Source organism: Diceros bicornis, chromosome 40 (genome assembly GCF_020826845.1).
Source record: "Diceros bicornis minor isolate mBicDic1 chromosome 40, mDicBic1.mat.cur, whole genome shotgun sequence".
NCBI lineage: Eukaryota > Metazoa > Chordata > Mammalia > Perissodactyla > Rhinocerotidae > Diceros > Diceros bicornis.
The window spans coordinates 17,216,432-17,228,449 of NC_080779.1; the positions used below are offsets into that span (position 1 = coordinate 17,216,432).

The 12,018-nt window shown below is 53.4% G+C and overlaps 1 protein-coding gene across 1 annotated transcript in view; it reads left to right on the forward strand.

Moving 5' to 3' along the window:
- LOC131399974 (myelin and lymphocyte protein-like) overlaps positions 1-11,683 on the forward strand; it is a 36,511-nt gene extending 24,828 nt beyond the window's left edge. Inside the window, exons 2-5 of the mRNA XM_058534644.1 lie at positions 4,387-4,437; positions 5,583-5,750; positions 6,938-7,063; positions 11,594-11,683. Of these exons, the coding sequence (XP_058390627.1) occupies positions 4,387-4,437; positions 5,583-5,750; positions 6,938-7,063; positions 11,594-11,683 (435 nt within the window). The remainder of the gene's footprint in view (positions 1-4,386; positions 4,438-5,582; positions 5,751-6,937; positions 7,064-11,593) is intronic.
- Positions 11,684-12,018: the final 335 nt, after the last annotated feature.

A 12,018-nucleotide genomic window follows, 5' to 3' on the forward strand; every position in this document is an offset into this window, starting at 1 on the left:
CAGTGTCCAAAACTGGACTGAATTAAAGACCCACCCTGAAACACTAGGGTGGGTGGGGCCTCAGATCCCCAGCTCCCCACTGTTCACAGACACTGAGGCTGTGACCTGGCGTCTAGAGGACAGCCAAGGTTGAGCGAGTCTCACGTTCAAGGTAAGACAGGGATTGAAGCTTAGGGAGAGGAGAGGAGAGGAGAGGAGAGGAGAGGAGAGGAGAGGAGAGGAGAGGAGAGGAGAGGAGAGGAGAGGAGAGGAGAGGAGAGGAGAGGAGAGGAGAGGAAACTTTGCATCCAGATCCAGGCAGGACCTGGAGAGGCATCTGGGCAGCGTTGCTGGAGAGCAGGGCAGGGCATGGTGACAGCAGGCGTTTCTTCTTCTGTTTTCTGGGAGTTACCAGAACATCATCCACAGGCTTGTGTTGTGGAAACACATTCCCAGGCCTTTGGGAAAGAGCCCGGCCTGTCTGTCCCTTGTCCTGTGACTCTGCTTCTCTCCAGTCTAGTCAGACCCTGGGCCCGAGACCTGGGCACTGGTGTTTTTCCAGGTGTCTCGGGTGATCCTAGTGTAGACCGAGGGTGGAGAACCACAGAGCGTTAGCCCAGGCGCCACCCAGATTTCCTAGCCTGAGGACCTGGGGCCCAGAGAGAGAGCTCAACCCCAGGGGACTGTCGGTCCACCCGACTTAGAGACCTTTGTCAGAGACCACCCTAGCCAGCCGCACCCTCTCTGGTGTGGAGAACGGTGACCCAGGTGCAGGCGGGGGTGGAGGGAAGTCCGGCCTGTAAAGTAGACAGAGATGAAGGGAAACTGAGGCAGTGCCTCCACTTGTGTGCCTGACGTTGTCAAGATGGTCGCCTCTGAGCATCTGTCACCTGGAAACTGGAGCCGCTTAGAGTTTTCTGTAGGAAGGGAAATGCTTGACCCTCACCTACCCCTTTGCTCCTGACAATATTTGGCCCGTGGTGTCCTGAGGCCAGGGTGGGTGGACTGCTCCCTGCCCAGGATGCCTTCTCTCCTGGGGGTGGGCGCAGCGCCCACGCTCTGCTGCTCTCTGCACACTGAGTGGGGGAGCGCGGCAGGCACGGGCTGTGTCCACGATTCACGCTGAGTCCCGGCTTTCCCCTGAGCGGGGCCTCGGAGGCCTTCACACCGGCCCCGCGGCCAGTGCTGTCTCCAGCTCTCCCTCCCTCGAGCCCGGTCTCCTGCCACTCCTTGTCCCCCACCTCGTGCGCGGCTCCCCGGCCTTCTGAGCCCTCACTGTGCTTCAGCTCCTCTGGACGCGGCGTGCACTCTCTCCTCCCCTGGAGAGCTCCTTCCTGACCCTTTGGCCAGGTCAACCAGCTATGGCCACCTCTCCCTTCAAGACCCGATGGGGCCGTGCCCCAGTCCATGCTGCTTTGCCCCCTCGGGGCTGGAGATCATCCAGCACTGTAAGTGGCTGCCTCTGCGTCTGTCTCCACCGGGCTGTCAGCTCCTGGGTGGGCAGTGTCTCACCCCAGGTGTCGGGTGGTGCTGGGCACGGTGCCAGAAGCTTGACACTCACATCCACAGTTTCAGCCAGTTTGCACCAGCCCGCGATGTGGGGAGACAGCTGCAAATTGCCATTTACAGATGAGGGAGCTGAGGCCCAGGAGGCCGAGTCACGTGCTTCGGCCTCCTCCAGCACATTCGGTGGAGAGCCCCTCTCAAGGGCTCATGTGCACCCCCGGCCCGTGCAGACGCTGTGTGGTGCAGGTGCTGCGGGAGCTGGCATGTGCCGGGAGGAGTGGAGCCTGCACACGTGCACAGCCGTCACAGCCGTTACCCCTTCCAACACGCATCTGCACTGGAATTCTCACAGCAGCGGGGCCTGTGTCCAGGGCACTGTCACAGATGTCTAGCGGGGAACAGACTCTCTCTATTCTCAGCCTCGTCTTTTTTCCTTACTGCCGCATCCTCTCTCAGGGTTGTTCTGCACCCACCTTAGCCCCGCTCCTAGATGGTCCCCTGTGCAGGTCGCCCTGCATTTCTCCCCTGGGCACCTGCTGGGCAGGGCTGTGAGGGGTAGAGGGCAGGCCCACTGCCCATCTCCTGGGAGCAAAACCCCCGGGTTTAATCATTTCATCTGTGCTGAGGACATTCCCTTCACTTGATGTGTCACTTAAAATATGTTTCTGGAACAGAAGGGGCCTGGTGGCATGTTTCCTGTGAGAATCTCCCCGACATCAGAGGTTCCTCAGCTCTTTCCTGTTGGAGGCTCCAGAGAGATGAGACACAATCACTCACTGTCCCCAGATGGAGGGTCAGAATGGCCAGTGGGGTGTGCTGTGAGGGAAGAGATATTTTGTAACAGTCCCCCTGAGGGAGAATTTCTCACCTTGAAAGATGTCATACTAAATGAAAGAAGCCCGTCACAAAAGTCCGCCTTTTATTATATGATTCAACTCATGTGAAAGTTGAGAACAGGGGGATCTATAGAGACAGGAAGCAGATTAGTGGTGCTTAGGGATGAAAGGGAAGGGGACCCATAGCTAAAGGGCACAGGGTTTCTTTTGAGGTGATGAGAATGTCCTAAATTGGCTCTGGAGATGATGGTTACACATATCTGTGACTATCCTAAAACCATTGAACTGTCACTGTAAGCTGAATATTATGTGACTTATCTTTCATTAAAGCTGTCTAAAAGAGAGAGAGAATTTCTCCCCACTATCTTACTATGAAACTTAGTGCTATAGATAAACCATACAAAGAAAAAAATCACCATGATTTTATAAGGCCCTTTGCAAGGTGGTCCATCCAGAGCAGGGACAGGGTCCTGAGGTACCAGGGGGCAGGGCTGGGATGGGGCACAGGGGGGCTTTGCTCCTGTGGACAGAGATTCTTCCATAGACCCTGGGAAGTTGCATAAGAGGGTGTGTGTGGTTGTGAGAGAGAGAGCATTCCTAGGGAGCTGCCACACAGTCTTCATCACACTGTGAGAGCACACGCCCACAGCAGGTGGAGAGGCAGGATTGACCTGGAAGCTTCCCTCTGCACTGGGTGCTGGAAGCTCAGCCCAGAGCTGGGGCCACACTCGCTAGTGCACACTCAGGACTCTGTGGCGACACTCAGTGTGGTGACTGCGCTCTCACTTCCTCTCACTTTTCCTGCCTTTGGTTCCTGACCGAGCCACACGGGAGGAATCGAGCTGAAGGAGGTGCAGTGAGCTGAGTCTGCAGACCAGGCTCTGAGAGCCGCCTTCTCAGATTTTAGCATTTCCAGGCACCACCTGTGCATTCATTTACCTCCTGTGTATTCTACAGTTAATTTTTTTTCTAAAATAACTCTATCACTGCCTCAAAAATAAAAACACTGCCCTTCTCCAGATCACCTTTGCCTGCTCGTTCTAGGAGCTCCTGTTCTAGGGGAGTCCAGACACTGGGCTCCACCTTGAGCCCCTTTCCTTTCCTTAGTCAGAAAAACTGAAGACAGTGACAAAGAGAACCATTTTCCTGATGTGGTATTCAGTGTCCCTCAATGCCATGTCCATTGGCCACATACAAGCATCCCCAGCCCGCTGGGTCCCATGTGGGAGGGCTCTCCCCGCCACGTGCAACATAAGTTGTTCCTTTGGGATTTGGTCCATCAGTCACGTGTTCAGGCACAGCCCTCTCACAGGAGACCCTGAGGGCCAGGTAACCAACTCGGACGCTGACACATGCTGGACAGGCCTTCCCTGTGTCCCTGCCCCAGATCAGCCGTGAGCAGGGGGACCCTCACCCTCTCCCTCACCTGGTCAGGGGCAGTACCATTTTGTAACTAACCAGATACACTGTCTTGTGCTGAATGTTGCAAAGGAGAATGCAGGGCTCCCTGAGAGCATGTGAACGGGGACCTAACTCAGATTGGTCCTCTTTGGATGGTCACCGGTTGACTAGGCAAAGGATGCTCAGGAGTAGTGTGTCCCAGGCCCTTGCTTCTGCCCTCGACATGGGCATGCCCGATCCTCCCTCTGTTCCATGCCACACTCTTCTGCCTCCTAAATCCAAGTCCATCTCATCCATCAGCACACTCATGTCCCTTGTCAGTGCCCGTTATGGAAAAGGCCAAGTAACATGTTTGATCTTAAAGGCAGCTATGGATGAGATCGACACACACAGCTTACTCCATGGCAGGATTTTGTATTTAAATTTGTGTTTAATTAGTATTAACTGATTTAGCTCCAATTACTATAAGGTATAAAATAGCGTCCCACTGACTCTGTCACGTGCCTTCCTTCAGGCAATCTCAGATTCAGCAGTAGAGGAAGTCTTCTGGTCATAGAGATGCCCAGATCTGATTCATGAGGCCCCACTCAGTTTTGATAACTCCAGATTCTTCATTGCACTGACTTTTTCTACCCAGATGTGATTCTCTCCTGATGCTTCTCAGCTAAGAGGCTCGGAGAACACCTGTGAGGACAGTGGACCCCTCACCCAGCAGGTGAGCAGCAGGTACAGGAGACAAGGACAAGGTACCACTTGAATTCACACCACAGGGGATGTAGGACTGGGGGGCAGCCCGTCCTCAGCCCCCAGATGCTCGGGAGGATGGTGCCAAGGGTCACAGTACCTTGGAACCTCTGACTGCAAAGCCATCTCCACCCGTGTCCCAGCCCACTCCCAGCACAGTCCTTGTCTGGGTGGGGACAGTGGATGAGGCTGAGCTGATGTCACTGGGATGAAGAGGGACAAGGAGAAGGGAGAGAAGTGCAGAGAATCCCAGCTTCGGGTGTGCTTGTCCACAGGGGGAGCAGGACTGTGGCACTGAGGGGTGTCATGACCCCACGTCTGTCCCTACTCTCCCCTTTGATTGGGACTCACTGACCCTGTGAGCATCAACTGGGGTGTCTTCTGGGTAATGACGGGGGAGTGCTTCTCTCATGCCCATCCTCGGCCACCCGAGGAGACCGGGCTGACCTGGGCCCTTTCTCCAGCTCCAACTCTAGCGCTCAGAGCATGTCCTGGACTTGGGGACTTAAGGGGTCAATTCTTTTATAAGAACACACTAGTGACATAGTTTGGGTAATTTATTTTGCCAATAAAGACCAAAAGAATCTTCTGTTCACTACCATTTCATAAAAGAAAGGATATGTTTATATAAAAAATACTAGGAAGTATGTAATTTCAGAATTAGCCTTCCTAATGATAATACTGGATGGCATAAGTCCTTTCTTGGGATGATGAATTACTTAACTTCCACATGCCTCAATTTCCCCATCTGACAAATGAGCCAGTAACTTCCTCATAAGATTGTGTGAGGATTCCCTGAGTTAATATTTGTAAAGTGCTTAGGTCAGTGCCTGGCATATAAATGTGATCGTGCTCCTTAAATAAAAAAATTAAATTGTATTTAAATAGGGAATAAAAGCAGGCAAGCAGAGGATTGGGAAAGACTGAGATTGGAGATCCAGGCTAGAGCCTTGGGGGATGAAAGAGTCATTTTTGGTGAGGAAAATGCCCATTGCTGTTCTCTGCCTCCTTCCTGTTTTCTGCCCCTCGTGCCCCAGCGTGACCTCTGGGTCTGGCCCTTCCTGGGCGTGGGCTCTCCTGGTCCGATGCTCACCCCTGTCCTCCTTTCCTCTACAGGTCTTGGGGGCCCCGGTGTGGATCCTGATCGCCTTGTCCCAGGTGCCCCTCCCCCTGTTCCAGGGCTGGGTGATGTTCGTGTCTGTGTCCTGTTTCATAGGCACCACAGCCCTGCTCTTCCTCTACCTAACTGGTGCCAATAAAGGGAATATTCCCTGGGTTGACCTGGTAAGTCGCATTCCTGGATGTTTGAGGGAGTGGGTAGTATTGGACCCTCTGCCCTGGGAGGCTGGCTTCTCCAGCGCTGGGTGAGGCTGCCCTGTAGACGTCTCCCACCCGTGTTCCAAGGCTGGGCTGGCCAGGCCTTCAGCTCCGAGTGTGCACAGCAGCCCAGGGCTCCTGCAGCAAGGTCAGGAGGAGGTGAGGGCAGAGGGTGGCTGTCGCTGTCTGATCCCGTTGGGGCTGCTCTGCCTCCTCCTGCAGGACGGCCTTTTCATGGATAACCAGCAGCCCAACCCCCCTACCATCCCGCCTGCACCTGCCAGGGCCTGTCGGCACCTCCTGTCGTCCAGGAGGGCTGGGTTCCATCTCGGGGGAGCAGGGTCCTGGGGACTGGCCTTGGCTGCCCGTGTGAGGCCCTGCTTACTGCCCAGCTCCCCGTCACAGCCTTCTAAAGCCGGCTCACCAGAGAGGGGCTTGGTGGGGGAGAGAGATGGCCTGGGGTCTCTGTTCTGCATAAATTCTTGAGGCCCATGAAGAGGGTGAAACTTACACATGGACCCCTTCCCCTTATGTCCCCTGGAAGGGGGTGGGGGGCCATTTGACCGGGCCTCTCACTCTCCAAAGGTCTCCTCCTCAGACTTGTGAAATCACCTCCACATTTCAGCTACTCAAAACCCCATTCTAGTACTTTTTTGCTTGTAAACATGTCTGCAGCCCCCAACCACCCCCCCCCCAAAAAAAAACCAGCAGCAACAAAACAACAGTGGAAATGTCCTGGGCCTCTCTCACATGCGCTGGTCACCGAGGCCACATCTGAACCAGGACTGTGACCATGGATGACACTCCTCAGGCCCAGAACCAATTTCTACCTATTCAATCCCAAGTTGCCCCCCCTCACTTGATCGCCCCTGAGAGAAAGCAGTGTCCCTTCTCCATTGAAGTTCTTACTGTCGCCCCCAAACCAGCAAGAATAAACTCAGGGGGGCAGATGACCTCTGGGAGGAGGGGGTTGGAGGATATGGTGATAGTGGATGGGGTGGGGGGAGTCAAAGGAAGTAGCATAGGATGTCCAAGGGACCTGAGCATGCTGAGAGGGGACAGGTGGGGTGGAGGGGCCCTGCTGGGACCACAGATGCACCACGTCTCCACGTCTAGTCTCCTGATCTCTCTGATGGCCCTTTCTGACCCTGCAGGACACAGCCTACCACTGTATCGCCGCCCTGTTTTACCTCAGCACCTCCTTCCTGGAAGCTTTGGCCACCATCTCCATGGAAGATAGTGTCACCTACGAACAGTACCTTGAAAACATCTCTGCTGCGGTGAGTCGTCCTGCCCGTGTTCACAGCTCCCATCGCCCACTGACAGAGGGGCTGAGAGGAAGGCTGCCCAACGCCTCCCCTCTTTTTTTAGTTCACTAAATATTTTTTTACTCATCCCATCTTTAAAATTTGGATATTTTGTTCACAATGGATTTTTTTGGCATTTAGATTTTCTTTTGATTCAATATTTCTACATATTATGAAATGATCACCACAATAAGTCTAGTTAACATTCATCACCATTCATAGTTACAAACTTTTTTTTCCTGTGATGAAAACTTTTTTTTTCTATTCAGGTCATAATAGTTTATAACATTGTGAAATTTCAGGTGTATATTATTATATATCAGTCACCATATAAATGTGCTGCTTTACCCCTTTGCCTACCCCCCATTTTAGTTCACTAACTTTTGAGTGAGATAAACTTCCCCCTCATTTCTGAAGAAACAAACCCCAGAGAAGGGAAGGGAAGTGCCCAAGACTCCCTTCATCATCCAGTCAGTGCTGCGCTGCCCAGGCCGGGGCTGGCCGGGGGTCCGTGCCTCACCCAGGCCGGGGCTGGCCGGGGGTCCGTGTCTGGGTGGGCTTTGTGGGGGCCGATGTGTGAGGAGACATGAGCGCTGAGTGCCCGGCACTGCCTGAGCTCTCCGTGAACAATCGTATTGAACCCTCACAACAGCCCTGGGATGTAGGCGCTGTTATCACCCCCATTTCATAGGTGGAGAACCAGGGCACCAAGAGCATGGGTAACCTGCTCCAGATCATCAGGAATTGGTGGGGCTGGTGTCCCGGCCAGGTGCTCTGTCACCCACACTCAGCACCAGTTTGGAGCAGTGAGTCTGGCCACTTGGGTCTCCTGGCTCTCCCTGAGTGGTCTTCCGTGGAAGCACACAGTGGGGTAGGGAGCACTGAGGCCTGGGCTGGAAAATCGAGTGACCAGTGTCTCCCCAGGCCCTGGCTCTGGGGCTGGGGCTGTGGGGAGGCCCTTCTGGGCCCAGTATGTGCAGACCCCCAGCTGAGGGTGTTTGCTGCTGCGATTAGGCCCTCAGCTCTTCATGACGGTGTCTTCTGCCCCACAGCTCTGAGAACCTGTGGGAGGAGGAGGGGCTGGAGGTCACGTCTCCACCAATTCCCTGTGCAGGTCCCTGGTGCTCTCTGGGCCTCGGCTGCTCGTCTATGAAATGAGACGGTAATTCCTGCCCGTTTCCCTCGAGGACTGCAGAGATATTAAACAGCTTCCTCCCGAGGCCTCACAGGGAGCACTGGGTGGAACAGGGGCTTGAACCTCATTCACCCCATCAGCAGAACAAATGGGGGTGCCAACTGTGTGTCACTGGGGGGCACGTTGCCTGCAGGTCTGTGAGCTCTAATAGGAACGTTCTCCAACTGAGGGGCCAGACCCATCGGTGGGTGAGGTCATGTGAGGTCATGACCTGGATTTTCTTTTTAATGGAATGGGTTGGAATGACAGGAGGGAGAGAATGTATTGTTTCCTAAAACTTTTTTCCAGAGCCGTGCATGGGTGGGCTTGCACCAGTGTGCTAACGCACCATATCAAAATTATTTCTAACCATGGGTATTGTTTAAGAAATAAAGAAGAATTTCTGGAAGTAGCACTCCTCAGAATTCTAGTGGTCAACCTATGAATTACAGAAAGCCTGAGGTCAAACGTAATGACGGATCACAGGATGTCAGCTCCAGGAGCCAAAGCTGTGCCCTCCCCCCATTTTGGAAAGGACAGAGCAGAGGCTGAGAGAAAACCCACAGGGTGGGCACTGTTGGGCTCTGGGGGAAAGTTCCTCAAAGCCTTGTCGGCTGGTCCCTGTGGGCCCGTCCTCTGCCCTGGGGAAGCCACAAGCTCCTTTTAAGCTGCCAGCGTACTCCCCAGGTCCATAACATGGCCACCTCATGGTCCCTGCACCCCGCTCAAATGTCCCTCAGTGTGGCAATGTCTCCCGTATTGGCTCATCTCCCAAGATGGTTGGTTTCTAAACAGTAGGACAGCCAGGCAGCCCCTAGCTGGCTCTCCCACCCCTTGGGAGGCTGGTCATTTGCCTCCTCCATTATTTCTTCAAATGACTCTGTTTCATCTCCCCCTCACCTAGAGAGCCTTATACTCCCCCATCCCAACCCCACAAGCCTTCTCTCCAAACAGACATCAGCAAGGCATTTGACAACAAGTTCCATAAAATTATTGCTGACCACGGTACTAAAATGTAGATGGAATGTGGCTAGTGGGTCAGCACTTGATGGAACAACCCAGATGGGGTGAATTAGTGCCCTTGCCCACTGGACAGATCTCTAGCTGAGAACCTCTGGGCTCCACCGCATTCTGACTTCTCTTTTACTTTTTTATTGAACTGCAACACACATCCAGAGAAGTGAGCAGGATGCAAGTGCACAGCTTGATGGGTTTCCATAAAGTGAAATCCTCCGTGTAACAAGCATCCAGATTAAGAAATAGAACATCATACACAGCTCCCAGAAATCCCCTTCTTGTCCTGCCCCCATCACTGTGCACCCACACCAAGGAGAACCACGGTCCTGATTTCTAGCTGCTTTGTTTAATTTTGCCTGCTAGTGAACTTCACGTGAATGGAATTATACAATGTGTATTCTTTTATGTCTGGCTTCTTTCTCTCCACCGTAGGTGTGTGAGGCTCAGCCCCACTGTTGAGATGTACAGTGTTTATTCTCATTACTATGGAGTATTCCATTCATGACTACACCAGCGTCTCTTTATCCAGTCCACCATTGATCGCGTCCCCCCGTTTGTTAGTTGAGTTGGAGAAACATGAGCATGCCCAGGCACAGCCAGGAGTGCCAGAATCAAGAATCACGATGTTCTCGGCAGGCAGGGGCGCTGGGCTGAAACCACCAAGGTGAAATATGAGCCCGGTTCACTGTGAAGTCTCACTTTTCTATTCACAATATCAATTGTGTCAGTGCACAGGGGAGGAGGAGTCATGATTACTGAGGATTTAACCCCAGACCCCGCCCAACCATCATATGCCCTTCCCAAAGGTCTAGGCGTCTCAAGACCTTCTTCCACACACCCCTGGCTTTTGGAAGCATCTGGCCTTCTCCTGCCCTCTGTGGTTCCTGATGGGGACCTGCCTCAAAAGCTGAGCTTCTCCCTCCTTTGCTGGCAGCACAGAGTCTGCACTGAAGGGACCCCTGGGATTGGTGGGAGCTGACTCAGGGTAGCTGCAAATTTCTGCAGAAAGCTGGAGGTTTCTGGATCTTAACAGTGGTGGGCAATAATGGCAGCTATTTAGGGAGAGGGGTTTCTGAAACCCTAAGGATGACCCTTCATGTCCCTGGCTGTCAATGTCCCCAAGGTGCCATTTCTTGCCCTCACTTGGAAAATAAGCCTGTTACCTGTTCCCGTGGGGACTTCTGAGGTGCGTCTCCCAAGGGTTCTCACTGGGTCTGGAACAGCTCAGACAGTAAACTGCTCCCACCTGATGGGGAGAGGTGTTTCTGTGGGCTGCTCACACGTGTGACTGCTCCTTTCAGCCAGGGTACTTCCGAGTTCCCGGATGAGTTCTCTTAAATTTGTTATTAAATAACTGGGCTTACTCATTGCCTCTGGTCAATGAGGGTGCAGGGTTCGCCCCTGTGTGGGGCAGGGAGAGAGCAGGCGCGGGGACGGCTGGTGTTCATGGGCATTTTCAAGGGTCACAGAAGTGCAGCCCCTAAATGCTGTGCCTGGGCTGAAAACTCTTGACCCTATGCCCAAGGTCACAGAACCAGGTGCAGATATTGGACTTGGGGGCAGGCAAGCCTTTTGAATAGATGGTGCCCACGTGACACAACACGTCAGGGGCTTGACAGACCACAGAGTGACCATTTGCCACATTTCCAGGGTCTTTCTTCCCAGCACCAAAAACAGCTGACTGGATCTTCCCAGCAGCTTTCTCAGTCAGCCCGCTCCTTTCTGCAAAAGCTCAAAATCCTCCTCCCTGTCCCTGTCCCTCAGTCCTGTGAGCCTGGCTCCCTTGCCCGTGCCTGAGAAATTAAGAATCCAGAACAAAATTCTGAGAGGGGTCTGAGAATGTCCAGGCAGCATGGAGACCTTAACCAGAGCCAGCAAACCCGTGTGTTCATATTCTCCTCACCGAGGCTGCTGGGATCACAGCTGGTGGACTCCAGTCTTACTGGTGTGAGGAAGACAATTTCCCATGGAGAGCAGTTGCTACTCACCTGTATCATTTGAGGGGCCCCTGAAGTCTCCCATTTCCAGTTGGATGGCACCCACATGTTGGTGTGAGGTGACAGATAGTTGACCTTGCACGCCACATCCAGTGGATCATTAGGGCACCTGGAGCTCCATGCGGAAAGCATTCTGGGGCCACATCTGGGCTCAGCAAGAGAGGATGTCTGCCTGAGAGATGGGAAGCAGCGGCGGTCCACACACTTCAGCTCCATCATCCCCAGTGCCATGGGAGTGGTCAGCCCAGTGTGGACACCCCATGCTTTACCTTCTACCCACGCATGCCCATTAACGGTCACTTATCTTGGTTTCAGATGTTTTCATACATAGCAACGCTGCTGTACGTGGTCCATGCAGTGTTTTCTGTAGTCAGATGGAAGTGGCCTTTGCTAGACGACAGCTGAAGACCATTAGCTGAAAACCCAGACGGTGTTAGCTGATCGGCCTGCCTTCCAGCATAACTCTTTAGAATGCAGAAATGTTCTCGATGGTGGAAAAAAGAAACCAAAAGAAGAGCAACACTCTGCATCTTGTGGCGGTTATGTTGACTCTCCCATGTCGCTTCATGTCAGGGTTGGGCATTTGCTGCATTTAACCTCCAACTGCTGAGCCGTCTTTCAGGGTCGTTTCCTATTTGTGACAGGGAGCAGTGTGGTGGGAAGTGGGGACTGTGATCTGAGAGACCAGGAAACAAAGATCCCCTGCTGACCCCTGGACTGGATCTTGAGAAGTCTCTACT